Source organism: Zeus faber (genome assembly GCF_960531495.2).
Source record: "Zeus faber genome assembly, chromosome: 11".
Classification (NCBI taxonomy): Eukaryota; Metazoa; Chordata; class Actinopteri; order Zeiformes; family Zeidae; genus Zeus; species Zeus faber.
The window spans coordinates 29,761,074-29,780,323 of NC_137205.1; the positions used below are offsets into that span (position 1 = coordinate 29,761,074).

Here is a 19,250-nt window from a genome sequence, read left to right on the forward strand (position 1 = left end):
GGTTGTACCAGAGGTGTTTTTAAGTATTCTAGTATTAGTGTATCTAGTATTTTCAACAGATGCCATTACCAAGTAACTTGCCGCTCTGAGCTTTATTTGACCCGGTAAGTAACCAAGCAGGAAGGTGTCACAGAAAGGGTTACCGGAGTTTGTGATTCATCTGCATGTCCCGTTTCTGGTTCGGTAGCGAGACGGGATTAAAACCAACTGTGAAAACAATGAAACCACCGGTGGCGGTGGCGGCGGCAGCGGCGGAGCAAACAGTTCTCTAATCTGATGGAAAACAGAGCTTTCGCCCCGTGTTGATTTTATGCCGCAGTGGCCATCTGTGCAACCACGGATTCGGCGCAATTTCTCCATCTGAACGCATGCAAGGCACCGCGGGTTGAGGTTCCCTGTCGATGAACGGATTCGGCGCAATTTCTCCATCTGAACGCATGCAAGGCACCGCGGGTTGAGGTTCCCTGTCGATGACCAGCAGTCAAACAGCAACATGAACCACGGTGAGAAGACCCCTTCACACACATGATGACACATCACGATTCCTTTGTTCCTGTTGTGTGTGGAGAGCAAGGACTTGCCCAAACAGCACCACACACTAACGGATTCCATTCCCCCACAACCAGAGTCCTGATCTCGCCGAGCCACGCAAGATCTGACACGGGGGCGTGGCTACGCGAGGTCACCAGGGTCCTGACTCTCAAAACCCTAAATCTCACACCGGTTAGAGCTCGCGGTGCTATGTTTTGCACTATTTTGTTTTTTACAGAAAATCCAAAAGGAAAAAAAGAGGAAAAACAATGGACGATGGGACGGAGACGTTTGGCATTTCGGGACTTGGCTTCCGATGGTATGAGGGCGGGGAGTCTGGGCCGAAACTGGCTTCACTATCTTGTAGTGTGTAACCCCGCTTAAAAGACTGAAAGACCCGTGGTCTTACCGGGTATGACGGAGTCGATCCATACTGGTGCGTGGCCTCTGAGGGTGAAACCAAAGCTCATGTTGCCTTTGCATACTCTCACTGTCCTGAAGCGAGAGAACAAAACACGACACAGAACCCAAGATAAATAAGCAGACAGCTTTGTAAAAAAATTTGTAAAAACACTGTAACATCTCATGTTACTGGGGAAGTTATGAGGCAGAATGTGGCTATTTTCACATTACTAGAGGAACCCTATATAATGTCCATCTTAGGGAGGAGAGCGAGGCTTTATGGAGGCGGGGAGGAACTGGATCTAATTTTCACGCTGCAGCTCCTGCCTGCGCTCCGTGGACCTTGAAGTCAACAAACAAGTGAACGGGAAAAACAAGCAAATAAATAAATTAATTAATAAAAATGAAACCCAGGTGATTAGCTCTGCCTGTTTTCCAGAAACAACGGGACTCCAATTTATGGACCACATACAGATCCCCACCCCCTCGGCGGGCTGCTTTAAAATTCACAGCGTGCACGAATAACCCCACTCAAATATGGACAGAGTTTCCTCCGGGATTGATAAAAAAGCTCCCCGTTAAGCGGAGGCCCCGGAGAGGGTGGCAGCTCCGTGTGCCACTTAACGCGCTGCGGTTTCAAAGACACCTTTGCAGACGTCTGGCGGCTGCACCTTCTTTGATCGATCGTTTCACTCCGGGTGAAGCGATGAGGCCCAGTCATGAGAGTAACGACTTGGTTTCTGTGCGAAGCCCTTTGAAACCGTTCCATGATGAGGGGCAACATAAATGAGCTTGACGACCGTCTGAACGCAAAAACCGAGCATGTGACTGAGGGCCGGACGGCCGCTCTCTCTCGTCGAGGCATCAGTGACCGCAGCGAGAGAGAAGGAACTCCAGCGTGAGGACGGGTGTAAAAAGTGGCCGTGCCTCTGGGTTGAAACAATTCTGCGTATGCTTTTGCCGGGATCGCGTTTAAATTTTTTGGCCATTTTTCATCCCCCTGCACCCATTTTGATCCAAATAGATATTCATGCAGCAAAGGGATCTGCCTTCTGACGTTAATATTAACTGGAGTTATTTCATGCAAAGGGCTCAAATGGATGGAGCAACGAAAGGGGGGCAAATAAAAACTGCCCTCATAAGAATCTCAGGCCCGATACAACAGTGAGCGGCGCAGTTGATTAGGGCCAACATGGACGTCATGATACCAACCTGCAGCTGGAGGCCCCAGCCCCAGTGTGGCCGGCGATGAGGGAGGTGGTCTTGCGGACGCCGCGGACGGGTGGCATGGCGCCCTCCTCGGCGTGGGTGCGGGGCACCGAGCTGGCGCGGGTGGAGACCAGGAGGCGCTCGGGGTGGTCCTCGCTGCGGCTGCGGCGGAGGCGGTTGCGGCTGGGGTCGCTGAAGCTCCGCCCTTTGATGCGGCTCATCAGGCGCTGGGAGACCACCTCGTCGAAGCGCTCCCGGTGCTTCTTGGGAATGAAGATCCTGGCGAACATAGCGGAGGAGACGGAAAAAAAAGCTCAGACTCAGCGGCGAAGCTGCAAATCGGCAGCGGGGGGTCCTTTCGGCAGCCGGAGAAGGGGCGTTCATCCGTCACGCCGCGGGGGAGAGGAAGAGTGGCCCCTTCATCGAAAGTTTCCACACAGAATCTAAACTCTAAACTTCCCGCCAGGTCAAAGCCTCGTTAAAGATCTGAACAGGAAAGATCACATCAACACAGGCCGGAGAGTCCTTTCAGGCAGTATTAAAAAAAATGAAAATCCAAGATCCTGCCAAATTGGTTTCTCAGCGTATTAATTGTGCAACGCCGGGGAACAGTGAGCGATCCTTCTATCCTCCGATTATGAGTTTCTCCACCAGAAAGATCCACATAATTGGTTCAAAAATAGCTTCCTCCATAGTATTCCCATGGGAAGGCCGAAGCAGGTAAGAGAACACACTGTGCGTGTGTGTGTGTGTGAGCTTGATATTAGATGTAAAGCTTTGCCTCCATGCGTCTGCATGACAGCTCAAGGTAACTGTGTTCACTGCACACGTCCCGCTCCCTCCTCCTCCAGAACACGCTACACCCTCCCCACCCTGTTCCTAATGTCTCCAATTCTCTCTCTCTCTCTCTCTCTCTCTCTCGCTCTCTCTCTCTCGCTCTCTCTCTCTCTCTCTAGGACACCCTTTTCCCAATTCCTGCATCTTCTCTCTCTCACTCTGTCCCTTTGTTTTCTCCTTCTTGTTTATTTTTAAGACATTTGCACATGTTTGCAATAGAGGTTGCGTCTCCCTCTTTCTCTCCGACACATTCACACAAACACAGACACACATCCAGGCCAGTACTTTGATCCGACAAATCTTCTGTTTCATATCTTCGCCGCTCAAATTTCCGTAAAGCAGGTCTGCGGGTCCGTCTCTTCCCTGTGATGATTCACACTCTTTCAAGCACAGCTGCCATCTCCAGATATGTGCACAAACGTGGATTCATGTCCCGCCGGTGAGAACAAGCTCTGCAGAGGAGGGACAGAGCTGTGAAGTTGTCACAGTCCCATCGCAGGCACTCGAGTATGTCGGCTGTTAAGAGAGAACCAGTGCGTTCCGCTCCTACACGTTACATTAAAGGAAAGCTCATTTTTTGAACCCAAGCCTTATTTTTAGATCATTGAGAGTCAAAACAAAGAGTGTGGTCATAACTGCCCCATTGCACGGAAGTTGGCCGAATCTATTCTCTCGATACTGTACACCAAATGATTAAAAATAAAGGCTTAGTTTAGAAATACCAGAGTTTTCCTTTAAGCACAGAAGCAAAAACGTCTCTCACCAAATAAATTCCAACTAGAAGGCTGAGGGGCGAATCGACAGAAGGATTGTGCTGCTTTTGCAGCCGCTAAACCTGCGCAAATAATGGAAAAAGTAACCGTCTGATTTACAAGGCACCCGCAAATGATGAAATGCCCCGCTGACTGCGCTGCCCCGCAAATAGCGTCTCGTTGCGCCGGTGCAATTTGCACGTATTTAAATTTGGTTTTATTCATACATTTGGCGCAAAATCTGACCCTTCATGCAAATGAGCCTCGTCGCGAATACCGTCCAATTCACAAACACCGGCGCAAATAGACACGCAGTTAGAGTGACGCTATTACGCAGACAAAAAAAAGGCAGCGGTGCCGATCCGCTCTCATGCATGCGTCTGATCGCAATATCCCCGCTGCGCGTTACGGGGAGACCCTGTTGGGAGACCCTGGTGGGAAACACCACTGGGAGACCACGTTGGGAGACGATGTTGTGAGACCCCGTTGGGAGACCTGGTGGGTGACCCCGTTGGGAGACCCCGAGACCCAGTGGGTGACCCCGTTGGGAGACCCCGTAGGGACACCTGGTGGGAGACCCGGTTGGGAGTCTCACTGTGTATCTGATTGCAAAATCCCTGTTGTGTGTTACAGGGAGACCTCGTTGGGAGACCCCATTGGGAGACCTGGTGGGAGACCACGTTGGGAGACCACGTTGGGAGACGTGGTGGGAGACCCCGTTGGGAGACTCCGTTGGGACACCCGGTGGGAGACCCCGTTGGGAGACCACGTTGGGAGACCCGGTGGAAGACCCCGTTGGGAGACCCCGTTTGGAGACCCGGTTGGGAGACCTGGTGGGAAAACCTATTGGGAGACCACGTTGGGAGACCATGTTGGGAGACTCTGTTGGGACACCTGGTGGGAGACACCTTGGGAATCTCCCCGTGCGTCTGATCACAAAATCCCTGTTGTGTGTTACGGGGAGACCTCATTGGGAGACCACTTTGGGAGACCACATTGGGAGACCGCGTCGGGAGACCCCGTTGGGAGACCACTTTGGGACCCCCAGTGGAAAACCCCGTTGGGAGACCCCATTTGGAGAGCTGGTGGGAGACCCCGTTGGGAGACCTGGTGGGAAACCCTATTGGGAGACTACGTTGGGAGACCCCGTTGAGAAACCCGTTGGGTGACCCCGTTCGGAGACCCCATTGGGAGACCAGTTGGGTGCCCCGTTGGGAGACCCCATTGGGAGACCACGTTGGGAGTCTCACCGTGTGTCTGATTGCAAAAATCCCTGTTATGTGTTATGGGGAGACCTCGTTGGAAGACCCCGTTGGGAGACCCCATTGGGAGACCCGTCGGGGGACCCCGTTGGGAGACCCCATTGGGAGACCAAGTTGGGAGACTACGTTGGGAGACCCCGTTGAGAGACCCATTGGGTGACCCCGTTGGGAGACCCGGTGGATGACCCTGTTGGGAGACACCACTGGGACACCTGGTGGGAGACCCTGTTGGGAGTCTCACCGTGTGTCTGATCGCAAAATCCCTGTTTTGTGTTACGGGGAGGCCTCGTTGGGAGACCACGTTGGGAGACCCAGTGGAAGACCCCGTTGGGAGACCCGGTTGGGAGACCCCGTTTGGAGAGCCAGTGGGCGACCCCGTTTGGAGACCCGGTTGGGAGACCTGATGGGAGACCCTGTTGGAAGTCTCACCGTGTGTCTGATCGCAAAATCCCTGTTTTGTGTTACGGGGAGACTTTGTTGGGAGACCACGTTGGGAGAACTCGTTGGGAGACCCAGTGGGTGACCCCGTTGGGACACCTGATGGGAGACCCTGTTGGGAGTCTCACCGTGTGTCTGATTGCAAAGTCCCTGGAACGCTGGAGCCCCCCCCCTCGGGGACGCTGGACCATTTCCATTATTTTCAAGTCCCAATGTTGACAGGGAAGCTTAGTGATGGCCCAGCAGAGCAAGTCGAAGCACCGCTGCCTTTTTACTATTATGTCCAGTGGGGAGGCACACCTGAAAATTGCTCTTATTGACTTTTCCACATGGATAATTGCGAGACGCGAGATGAGAATTCAGACGCCCCAAAACAAGGGCCAATTGAACTCAGCAGCAAAACTTTATGGGCGTGTTTGCACCGGCATATCCTTAGCGCAACAGCTTTGGTGAGTCGGACGCTGAGACGCCGCAGATAGGGGACGCAAATTGATGCGCAACTCATGGTGCTTTTAGCGGCCACAATCCATTCTTTGTGAATTCGCCCCCGAGTCTCTCACTAAAGCTATTAACTAGAAAATGTGTGCAAGCACACACACACACACACACACACACACACACACACACACACACACACACACACACACACACACACACACACACACACGGGTTAGACAAGAAACAAAAAGGGGGCCACTTATAACTGTATAATATATTAGTCATCCACCGAATGCCTCCATACAAGAGGTAGCATCCCACTCCTACTTGAAATGCAGTTTTCTCCCATTTTTTTTTGTTTGCTAGTTTGACAGCCTTTGAAAGCTTATTGTGAACTTCTATTCATTGTTGTTTTTTTTCCCCATTTATAAAAAAAAAGGAAGAAAAAAGACCCATCCCTGACTGTTTGAATATTGTTGCTTGCATGTGTCGTCAAGGCAGCACAACGTCCCGGTCTAACACCGTCGGGGTACCGCTGCCATCTTTTTATTTCATTTTGTTTAAAGAGATTGGCACAGCTTCACTCACACACAGAAACAAACATATACACATTTCCATGCACATCATGGCAAAAACACAGTAGTAGTTCTTTACGAAAAGGGCCTCAGAAGCAGAGCATGTGTCGGTGAATCCAGGACTTTAAATTAAGGATCTTCCAATTCAAATCAGGTCACCTCGAAAGAGAATACAGGTGGAATAACTCACAGCTTAAACTGTTTGGTGTTAAGTCATTCCTAATTTTTCCTGCACGGTAGCCATTGATACGGTCAATACGGTCATTAGTACCCAAAGTTCAAAAATCCACGCTTCCTGGAGAACGCCAATATACAGTAGGTGGAGCTATCATTGCAGTAAGATGAAATTAATGTAAATTGCTGAGACCATACAGAGCAGATTCCTATTAAACAAAAATGCATTTTCATTGCAGTCTGATTTTAAATATCAAACAAACATAAAATCGGAAAAAAAAAAAAACATGTTGAGAAATATCGTGAGACTAAATACCAGTGGGAAAATGAATGATCCCTGTGGAGCCACTGATCCTAGCTGAAGCACTGACGCAGGAAGAGAATTAGTGTTTCCACTAGATTGACTTTTTTCAACTGTGGGATGAAACTGAGTGATTTTTTCTTCTTAGGTTTCACAATATTCATTTGCAAGTTGTTAATGACCTTGGAATGAGAATTTTGGGTCAGTAATTAGTAGAATAAACATTCGGCCTATTAACAAAGATGAGGAAAAGTTAGATGGCAATGCAGCTTCTACTGAACCTTAACTGACTTTTCACAGTGTTTTGTATAATGCCGTGGGAAAGAATATGTATATCAAAATATGTGCGCGATACGTCAAATATATGTAAGAATACCTAATATGTAAGAATTAATATCTCAGAGCTCAAATTGTGAGACGTCACATGTTCTTACTGTATCAACACTCATTTAGATAACAAAATATTGTAGGGTGACAATATCTACATTTTATGATAAGGAAGTAATGATGGACCAACATTCATCTGCCAAACAAGCTGCTTCACATGAACACCACGTTAAGAATGCAGCATGCATAATTTCATTTTGCAAATGTAATTGCTCCAAATGCACAGACCAACCTGGCAGAAATCACCCATACACAGTAATTATTTCCTTTCCTGGTGACTAATCCTAATGAGACTCCTGCACCCGTCGCTGATTCACAAACGAGGGGGCGGAGAGGACCGGTTTAGCTTGTCCTGCTCCAGAAAGTCCCAAAAGATAATTTTTTTTTCATAAACACAAAACAGACGGCATGGGATGGTGTGCGGTCGCATAATGCCATGGTAACCACCTACGGAGACCTCAGTCCACGAGGCCACGGGGTTGTGCTGCAGGTTGCATTGATTAACGGCAAAGAACGTCCCCACAGTGAAGAGGGCTGGGTGCTGCCATCCAGAGGAGAAACACTATGGAGCAAACGTGTTTTATTGAGAGATTAATAAGGGCAACACATACAGTATGATAACCTAGTCCAAATAGAGAGAGAGAGAGAGAGAGAGAGAGAGAGAGAGAGAGCAAGAGAGAGCGGTGAACTAGAACTCCATGTAGGCCAGGGGCGCATAGCTTTTGGGATTTGGGTTAAAAGGCAATGAAGGCCACAGAACCCTCCTCCAAGAAGAACAACGAGGGGAAGAAATGAACTTAAAAAGCGCACAGGCCATAAAGCTCATCTTCACGACGGCAGTTGCAGAGGGATGGGGGTGGCGGGGCAGGCAGTTCCTATATCTATCATATCCTCTTGCCTCCATGTCCCTTCATGCACTCCATTCCACTCCGTCCCAGCATCGCCGACATCCCGAGTCAGGATGTGCGTCGAATATGAATGGAAGAAAAGTTCATTCGACAGAACTGGGATGTAGGCCTCGGGACGCCCTGAATTAGAAGGAGGCCGACGGGGCCTATAATTAGGTCCGGAGGAGGAGTGGATCAAGGACAGCACGCGCAGAGGGCTGAACGACAACAGAACTATGGGAAACTCGTAATAGGAACCATTATCAGCAGACCCACTTATCAGCCGGGCTGACGGAGAGCCGTCTGCATGCCGAGTGTAAACACGAACAGGAAGAGCCTGACAAGGTGTTTACAGCTTCAAGAAAAGGTGATTAATGTATAAAGACGATTATTCGGATAGCAAAGGACGCACAAATCGGGAGGCGGAAACCAAGACAGCAAGCTATGACTTTGAGTTCAGACATAAATCACATTCAGCTGGCATGGCATGCTCGATGGCATAGGAGCTTTTGAGGAGTTAGAAAATGAAAAATATCCAAATTCAAAAGTTTCGGGAAAAAAACGAAAACTAAAAGACAACCCATGCAAAACATTTATAGAACCTGATTCCCAGAGCAACTTGGGCTTCTGCTCGGCACAAACCGATTCAAAGCATCGCAAACACCAGCTGGATCAACAGAGAAGTACCGTACCGAAAGTGTCTAGAGAGGCTCCTATCTCTTCCCATGGCTCTCCGGGGCTCCACAGAAGTTCAGCGACACACACGCACGTCTTCCCGCTACCTCAAGGAGTCCTCACATAGTTTGAAAAAATAACTGTCGCCAGAAACCAACGGAGAGGATGGAACAGAAGGAGAGGGCGGGAAAAAAAAAGGTAAAAGCGTCCGTTCCTCACATCCCGCCACCTCTCAGAGATCGGCCCCGGGGCAGCGTCCACCGCGCCCCCGACGCGCTCCCTTTACCACCCGGCCCCCATCCTGGCTCCTCATCCACCGCGGCGGAGCCACCGACGCGACACCGCCACCTCCGCGGCTAAGGACGATCCATCCTCCGCCCTCGGTAGGTGAAAGCCAGCGAGTGCCAAATCCCCTCCTTCCTTGGACTTGGATGAGGAGGAACAAAAGGGAAGAAAAGAAAGGTGGTTTGGGTGAGGAAGGAGGGAGGGAGGGAGGGAGGGAGGGAGGGAGGGAGGAGGGGAGTGTAGATGACGGGAGAGTCCCGGTGGAATGGAACAGGCAGGTCACCGCAGTGACTGTTTGCATTTGGGAACAGGTAGCAGGCGTAAAGGAGGACGTGTGGTAATAATGGGCAGTCATGTCCAAACCAAACCCAACAGCCTCCATCGCACTTGCAGCCCAGTCTGACTGGTTTATAAACCTTCACGCATCAACAGGAAGAGACTGAGCTGCTCGGAAGAACTGACTCGCCATTCAACCCGAAAAGACCGAGGTATCCCCGAAAAGGAGATTGATTTTGAGGCTCAAACATTTGCACTGATTTCAAACACATTGAGACACCACAGCAGAGTGGTAAGTTTCTCAATAGTAAAGGGGCTACCTATCCTTTAATTTGTAAAAAAAATTAAAAAAATTTAAAATAAATTGATCTTTGGAGTTGACCACGTGTAATCATGAAGCTGCACACTGAACGATAAGTATACAGCTCATCTGTCTACATGCAGAGCAAATATTAGACAATTAAACTGTCATATACCAGCCAAATTTCCAGCACAGCCTTATCAGCCTAACACACAGCTGACAGCAGGGTGTGTGTGTGTGTGTGTGTGTGTGTGTGTGTGTGTGTGTGTGTGTGTGTGTGTGTGTGTGTGTGTGTGTGTGTGTGTGTGTGTGTGTGTGTGTGTGTGTGTGTGTGCGTGCGTGCACCCGCGTGGTCCTAACGACACACAGCATGCGCGGCCGCTTGCACAACTCGACGAGACCTCCGGTGCATCCGTGGGTTTTTGAAACATTTAATGGGCGGCGCTGGCAAATGCGTCAAAAAAAACCTTTGAGATAATTTATTAAAAGAAGTAGGCTGCTTATAAATAGAAGGCATCCCGCAGGGGGGCAAGGCGGAGGGGACAGACGCTGGCGGAACGCAGCGGAAGAGAGCCGGTCAAGTTTTTGTTTTTTGGGAGGCCTAGGAACACGGGGACGCGCATCCGCCGTGGAAGCTCCTCCCACCGGATGTCCGTCTACGGCGGGCTGGTTTTGGGGTGAGGCTGCGAGGGTGTGTGTGCACGAAGGAGTAAATAGGAAACAATAATAACGAGGAGAGGGGAAGGGACCGACAATTTACATATGAACACCAGGCACCAGTTTGTCTCAGATTGTGGAGGGATATCGCTAACTGTGCTCCAATTTGATTACTTTTGAAAATAAAACAAAAATTATACTTAAAAAATACGCATATATACACAGTATACACACACACACACACAAAAAATACCTACATTCAAATCTGTATATACAGTATGTATGTATATAAACGTGTATACGTGTATATCATATATATATATATATATATATATATATATATATATATATATATATATATATATATATAAGTAGACACACACACAAAAATACCTACATTCAAAGCTCTGTTTTGAAAAGGGGCATTTGACACTGTGGAGGACCCGGGGCCCCGGGATGGGAGCCTGCACCGCCTGTCTGCAGCGGCGGCTTGACCACGGCCCCTTGGTCCGCCACAGCACCAAAGACAATTCTCATCGCCCTATTGGGACTCTAAAGCTTGTGAATGAAGAGCCTGTAGGTCCACAGCAGATGAAACCCGCTTTGGGGCTCACGTTGGCATTGGGGCCTGACCCACAGTTCACCGCAGGCCCGATGAAGCCGTTTGAGACTGTAACTGAATTAAACAGCTACACAAATGGCTTTGACTTTATTGACATCGCTTTTTCTGAGTAACAGCAACAAAGGACAAGAGGCCATATCCTGATGTACTGTATACATCACAAGTTAAGTCATAAGGGCTCTGCCTCTAGACGTGCGTGGTGTAGGCACACCGTCTGTCACTGTCGGAGAAATGGGTTCAATCGAGTGCCATCTTGCCAAGTCTCTCAGGCCGAGCCCCTGCGTCTTTGAGTGGAGAGTCGTCCATGTGCAAAGTTCTGCCGCACCTATCGCCGTTAGCACTTCATATTGAGATGCACCGATGAATTGTAAACAACACAGAAATGTTTGGGGGATTTCTTTACACGGCTTCCATCACACTGAATCCGTGGAGGAATCATGCGGTGAAATTCCAAACGAGCGTGAGATTGAAACCAAGACAGGGGGATATCAGCACAAAGGTGTGACAGTCGACCGATGGTTGGCCCCATTTAAAATGAGCGGAGCTCTGTTTCCTCTACGATAATACAGTGTTTGATTTATCTCCACAGAGCCGAGGACTGCTTCCAACTGAATGAATCACATTTCCCCATATTCCTCATCAGCAGCCATCACAACAACAACAACAACAACAACAACAACAACAACAACAACAACAGCAACAACAACAACAACAACAACAACAGCATCCTCATCGTAAACGCTCCTTGGACTCCTCGGGAGCTGATTTTTGAAAACATGTCACTCCAGGAGCCGATCAAGACGAGGGTTCCATTGTTTTCGCCTCCTCTCGAGTGTCTCAAAACCACAACGTTACGCAACCGGCTCCTATGGCGACGTCGCCAAAGATCGTCCGACGCGAGGCGCAGGTAGCGACTGTTTCGCCGTCAGGGGGAACCGGAGACGTGACACCGTCTGACTCGGTGCCACGCAGACAAACCCAGCGCACTCGGGTTGAAAGAAATGTGGATGACAAGGATGTCCGAGGTGAGATCTGCAGGAATAACCAGAGCCTCTTTCAGAGGTTTCTGCGTGGTTTTCGTGCTCATCGGCACCTTCTCTCTATCGTGTAGGAAAAAGGGTAAATGCAATGCTTCCTGTTGACACAGCTTGTGCATCATTTATCGGAGGACTGTGCTCAGAAAACACTGTATCGGTGAGGAGGATTGTACCGCATCAAAGCGATGAAGCAACCCAACGTGCATCCTTTCGAGGCAGGAGAATGAGTTTCCTCAACAAAAACAAGTCGGCAGAGATGCCGAAACAATAGTTGTTCTGAGGACGGCGTCCGTCCAGGTCCATCAAACGCCACCGTTTTTGGACTTCACGCACACCGACGGTGACAGGAGAGCAGTGACACACCGAGCAAACCCCCACAACAAGAACATTGGAGCCATTAACTCTTATCCTCCCACTGAGAAGCAATCTTTGAAAAGCTTGCATGCGTGCATGGTGCGTGCATGGTGCGTGCATGGTGCGTGCGTGTGTGTGTGTATGTGTGTGTGTATGTGTGTGTGTTTTGCTTCCAGCCATTACTCACCTGAAACAGCAGCTCATAATTGCTTCCAGCATAGAACTTCAAAGAAGTACGTGCACAAATCTGTGTACGTGTATCTTTGTTTATGTGTTTTCGGAACAGTGAGGGTGTGTGAAAGAGAGAGAGAGAGAGAGAGAGAGAGAGAGAGAGAGAGCGAGCGAGAGAGAGAGAGAGTCACTACGGTGTGCAGAAGGAGACTGCTTGCAATGAGAGCTTGTGTGTGTGTGTGTGTGTATACATATGCACGTGCATGTGTGTGTGTGTGTGTGTGTGTGTGTGTGTCTATTCCCCAACTATCAGCCCATCGGGTGCAGCCGCTTACAACCAGATGAAAAGGAAGGGAGAGAGGGATTCAGTGGATACATGAAAAGGTAGCTGTGTATGTGCACACACTTGTGTTGATGCGTGCGCGTCTATAAAAGCATCAGAGACAGAGGAGGGAGGGAGGCAGTAAGCGGGGGGTAGACAGAGAGAGAGAGAGAGAGAGAGACAGAGGAACAGAGGAAGTTAGATTCACAAAAATATGCAAGCAAGTGCAAAAAGTGTTTTGCTTTTTTTATTTATTTATTATTATTATTTATTTTTTCAAGAAACACAACCTGCTCCATCACTTCTTTGTCCATTAGGAATAAGCAAAGTGACATTCCTCCACCCAAGGATTTGAACCAGTCAGCGGCTGTCACCCGACAGGCTCATATAGTGACATTTGATCAAAGTTTCCACATCCATCGCCCCCCCCCCCCCCCCCGCCCCCCCCCCTTTGGCAGGAGAAACTGCTGCGACAGAGCTTTTCCGTTCTGAAATATTGATTTTCTTTTTTTTCCAGAGGGGCAATAAGGGATTTATTTTGTGTACTGTGAGAGTGAGCCTATTGTTGTGTAAGTTAACGTCGTACCTAGCACATATGTGGAATACAGGTATACACACCACCATCGACCCCCAGCCCCTCCCAGGTGAACTGAGATATAAGTATTAGTCTTCGGAAAAATGGCTGGAAATAAACAACGGAGGCCGAACCTTTGTTTTCCCCGAGGGTGAACACGCCAGCCACCGTGGTCAAGATTAATTTCATAGCTCAGCCCAATGGAAAATGTGGACCTAAAAAGAAAGGAATTGAGACTCTACCCTTAAAAGCTAATTCATTGCAAGTACCCAGGTTCATCTTTTTTTATTTTTTAAGTAAATAAAACCCCTCTGCGAATGTCAAATCTTGATCTCCGATTCTGCAGTGTCAACTCCGGCCACTTGATATCGTCATCCATAAAACACAACTGTGGCGTGGGGGTGGTGTGATTTTAAGCAGCCACGCCTGCCTTGGATCGACTTCATTGGGCCCAGGAGCAGGGGTGGCTCTGCTCCTGCTGTTCATCAGAGCAACCGATGAGTACAAATTACAAACTCACCCATCCCCATACGCACACAGCGGGAGCCTTTGTCATGACAACTTTCCTTCTGCTCCTGGCTTGTTGCATCTTGCCAGTCCCTCCAATAAACTGGTGTGTTTGTAGCGTCATCCCCTGTGTCTCTGAGTCGGGGGGCCCGGGAAAAGCCAATCAGGTGGCGTGTGGCAGGCGGAGCTGCTACAGGAACATAATGCATTTTTGAAATCAAGTTTAGAGGACACAAAATAATATGTATAATGTGATAGTGCATTCATTCTGAAAATATTCAGACATTTTGTGCTTGAACTTTCTGAAAAAAAAGCAGTCGATCCAAGCAACAACTCCATGATACCCCACCCGCTGATAGAGATAACAAATCAACGGCCATTACCGAGAGCTTTGTAATCTGCCATTATAAACAACAAACAACTAAAATGCTTCAAAGGCCTCATGCCACCAGAAATTGTCCCCGATGCACAATTACCAGAGTGGTACACGCGCACGGCACAGCGCACGTTGTAATGAAATATTGATGCCGTTTCCTGAGCAGCATAAGGACGGGCAGATAACATCACAAGGTGGGAAACTGCCAATTTGCCAAATAATGTGGAACATCATCAAAAACAGAGTCCTCTCTGATGAGTTATTTGGTGTGTGCAAACACAGCCTGCCAAAAACCAGGGACTTCTATCAAAAGTGCTGTGCAGAGCTGCGTTAAATCAATGATGAATTCTTTAAGACAAGGGTTCCCAAACACTTTTATGGCAAGGCCCTTAACTTAAACCTGACATCAATCAACCATCATTCATACGGTTCAGTATTTATTTGGTGAAATAAAAAACTATAGAACTTTAAAATATAAAATAAAACCATAAATGAATACAGTAAAAGGATTTAGACGGAACCCCTGCGATTCCTTTGAGGGCCTGAAACGGGGGGCAGACCTTAGTTTGGGAACCCCTTCTTTAAGAGACTGTGTGTGTGTGTGTGTGTGTGTGTGTGTGTGTGGGTGCGCTCTTCAGACCTTTTCGCCGTCCGCCAGCTGGAGTGTCTGACGGTTCCGTGGATATGCAAGCGATTGAGCGTACGTGACGACGCGTTTCATCCTACACACGTGAGCAAGTGTTTCGGCCAACCTGACGCTGTCGATCAGCTGCTGGTGTTCCTCCGTGATAAGGATGTCCGGCAGGGCGTCGGCCAAGCTCTCCACGTCCCTCTCAGCCGCATACTGTTTCAGAATCTCAAACAGCTTCTCCTTGATGTCCGACTCCTCTCCCAGAACCTCCTCCACCTAGCACGCGGATGCACACGCGCACGCGCACACACGCGCACACACACACACACACACACACAAATTGTTAGTGGCCCACAGGTCTCTGGAGCTGACCCTCCAAGAGGTTCCCTGCCGCAAATACACAATACTGACTGTGGCAGTTTCGCCTGCCACACGCCACCCAAGTGGCGTGTTTGGGGTCTTCCGACACAGAGACACAGAGGATGGGGTTGAGAAAACATATTGCAGAGAGGGGGCTTGGTGGAATTAGCCCAGCAGCAGATAGACATGTGTCATGACAGGGCTCCTCTCCTCAGTGAGTGTGGGGATGGGGGTTTTACCTGTTGCTCGTTAGACCAACCAGCGAGCAACAGGTATGCAGCCACACTGATCCTGGGCCCTAATTACCTAGATCCAGGACAGGTGTGGCTGCTCAAACCACACCATCCCCGCACCACATTGACGTACAGGCGATTCAGTTTTTGATTCAGGAGGTTATTTTTAATTTTTTGCAAACCTATTATATTCCCTTTTTTTTTTCATAAAATGTCAAGCATCTGGGTAATAAACAACTCTATATCACGATGCATGTTGGCATTGGTGGAATACATCCATCTATCTATCTATTTATTTATCTATCATTCATACATACATCTACAGGACCTGTGCCAACCTCCTTCTACAACAAGTGGTATTGATAATACCATAATTAAACTAGTAGTGTACATTTGGCGGCTGAGGATGGGAATTTTCACGAAAGACCTCGAAGACCACCCACACCCACCCACCCACCCACCCACACACACACACACACACACACACACACACACACACACACACACACACACACACACACACACACACACACACACACACACACACACACACACCTTCTTGTTGAACTCCATGGCTTTGTGGGCCCGGTTGTCCCTGATGCTGTCCCCGCTCTGGGACAGAACCCTCATGCTGCTGCTGAGCCGCTTGGGTCGCCGGGCCAGGCTGAGCACGCCCAGACGCAGCGGCCTCCCCTGAGCCGCTTTGATCATGACCGCCGCCGTCTCGTGCTGCTTGACGCGGATGCCGTTGACCTCCATGACGTAGTCTCCCACCTTGAGGCCGCTGCGGACCGCCGGGCCGCTGGGAAGGCAGTCCTCCACCATTAGGGGACTGTCGCCCACGATGGTGAAGCCAAAACGACCGTCCGGGCCAGGGGCGATGTCCATCTAGGATGTCGGGTGTAGTAGTTTAGAAACGTCATGTTTAGGAGTAATCCAAAATTGGATATAATATTTTTTAAGGCTTACGTATGGTGTGCTGTGAGTCAATCACAACTGAAGATATTACTTAAAGGAAAACTCCAGAATTGTTTAACCTAAACCTAATTTGTAATCAGTCTAATTATGATGTTTACAAGAAGAATTGTTGACGGAATCAATAAGAGAATGGGAATGCCAATGCCAGTTATTAACAGTTCCCCAAAACACTGTGGATTATTGCACTACTCATTTTGTGAAATAAATTTGAATGCTTCAAATCTTAAATTATGTTTGGTGACTGAGGACAAAACTAGATCCCTATCACACTAGATATCCATGTTTCATTCAACCTGGAACTTGGAGCACAGAATACCGTTTGAGGCCGTACCTGCTGGAGCCGCGACACCACTCCGATGCTGGGCGGCACCGTTTTGAGGGTCTGCGCCAGGGCGATGAGGGCCGGGGTGCTGAGGTTGGTCACATCTTGGCCCTCGATGTCCACCACCTGGTCCCCGGGCTGGAGCCCCGCCAGGAAGGCACTGCTGCCCTCCACCACGGAGAGGATGTAGCTCGGCCCCGTGCCGCCCAGCCGGAAGCCAAACTCCTCCGGCCAGTTCTGATTGGTGGCTGGCAGACCCAGATCTGTAGGACCAGACATGCAGGTGTTATTAGTACAAAAATGTAATGTTACAGTTACTATGTGTAATTTTATGACGTAAAACGTAATGTTACGATGTCAAGTGCCAATAAATGTCTCCTCTTCATAAGGTGGATGTGTATTATGCCACAATTATAAGCCTACACTATAACAGTGGCACAAAATTTAAATTAAAAAAATTGTAATTTTAAGTGTTAATGGCAATTATTTGCATGATGATTCATCGTGAACTAAAAAGTCATGATGAGATAAATAATAGATAGATAGAATAGATAAATTTATCAAATGATTGTGACGGTCCCAACTCAAGCTCTAAAATGAGTTGTGAAGTATCTCACGTGATGCAGATAGATTATTGCAATAACGACGGCAGACTCTGTTTTCATGCTTAGTTGCTTATTTTCCAGCAGGTTGTGGATATAATTGGTGTAAATAGGACAAGGAATGGGACAGCCCAGATATGACATCAGTGCTACTGACCCAAATTGATCAAACTAAAAATAGAGCTCACATTTTAAACATCGCAACCCAAAGACAAGGATGCGAAACAATGCAAGGCACGCATTCCTCCATGACACGTGCGACGCCTCCTTTGAAGGCGATGGACGTGCGTGCTTCCTTCACCGTCCTAATGATAACGACAGCGAGCGCAGGGTGGACCTGTCACCTATATCTGGCAAATGAAAGCGAAGGCAGGAAATGAGGGAATGAGTTTATTTCTGACCACCCAGCCCACATGTTGAACTGCTCTCCCTCCCCTGGTCACTGGCCTCATTCTCCTGCTGCAGAGAGCCTCGGTGCCCTACTAGCGAGACAACGCTTCATCCACGCCCAGTCATCCATCATAAGTTAGAGCAGCCATGGGCATGGGGGCTGTAAGCCCGTATCTTGGAATGGTATCAAGAGGCTTTGACTCCAAAATAAAGTCAATCAAAAATGGAAAATCCTGCCTTCCTGTGTAAACTTATGTCTCCTGTGGGAAAAAAAATCCTTTATAAATTCATTATAGTTTTCCTTCTTCATAGCGCCACCTATTTAGTCCCTTTATTACAAGGCCATTGCAGTCAGGTATGAGCGTGTACATGTTGCTAATGTAAGATGGGTACGGTGGCACGGTGCATTGCACTGCTGCCTCACAGCAAGGTCGTGGGTTTGATTGCTGGGGCGCTGGTGGCACCGCGCTCCGGTGGGTTATCTCCCATTGAGGGTCCTTTCTCTATGGAGTTTGCATGTTCTCCCCATGCTCACAAGGGGATTTCCTCCTTGTAAGGTCAGTAAGGACCCCCACCAAAAACCTGCAGAACATCGTCGTCTGACCAGCGATGGACACTTGAAATTGGTCCCTGGGCGTCGCTGTATGCTGCCCACCGCTCCCCCCGTGGGCGGACAAGCCAGGATGGGTTAAAAGCAGAGGATGAGCTTCACCGGCCACCATTTCAAGCGTGTGTGTGTGTGTGTGTGTGCTGGTCGCCGTCGCCACGCAAGTTGGTTGAAAAGACGCAACGTACAACTGTACACACATACACAAAATTGCCTGCAGCCAGCCACAAGCAAAACATCATGTATTCCTATTTTTGTTTCATCATGATACACTGTGTCTCAAAAGGCAGAAGAGGGAAATGACAGAAAGGGAGGTCATGGAAAAAACACTGGTGTGTTACTTTGCAAAGAAACATAGAAAGTGGGCTCATTGTTTGTTTGTTTGAGCCACATGGCTGCAAACCGGTGAACATTTAAACATTTATAGAACGTAAACTATTTCACATCTGTCCCACTGCACAAAAAGATATGAAGCGACATCCCCAGGGATTTAAGTTTAACGGCAATGTGTGTTTTAGCTTATCAGCGTTGAATGGAAGATTCATCAAATGAACACTCAGCAGATGATGAATTGGCATTCAGATAATTCTGGCGATAAGGATTTGGTAGACGCATAAATGACGTGCGGTTCTCAGACATCAGCTTAAAAATCGGTCCGCAGTCACGGTGACACGACTTGGTCCCTTCCTGTCGCAACACAGCCTGAGACGTCTGAAAATGTCTGCGCCCCAGATACACGCCCCGGGCTCAGCCCCTCATCAGCTCGACCTGCTTCTC

The 19,250-nt window shown here is 48.7% G+C and overlaps 1 protein-coding gene across 1 annotated transcript in view; it reads right to left on the minus strand.

Annotated features, from left to right (window-relative positions):
* The window catches only part of grid2ipa (glutamate receptor, ionotropic, delta 2 (Grid2) interacting protein, a), a gene marked incomplete at both ends in the record, with an annotated part of 30,907 nt that overhangs the window by 11,479 nt on the left and 178 nt on the right, over positions 1-19,250 (minus strand). The window contains 5 exons of the mRNA XM_080010126.1: positions 941-1,026; positions 2,146-2,421; positions 15,103-15,257; positions 16,130-16,462; positions 16,884-17,137. Coding sequence (XP_079866252.1) covers positions 941-1,026; positions 2,146-2,421; positions 15,103-15,257; positions 16,130-16,462; positions 16,884-17,137 — 1,104 coding nt within the window. The remainder of the gene's footprint in view (positions 1-940; positions 1,027-2,145; positions 2,422-15,102; positions 15,258-16,129; positions 16,463-16,883; positions 17,138-19,250) is intronic.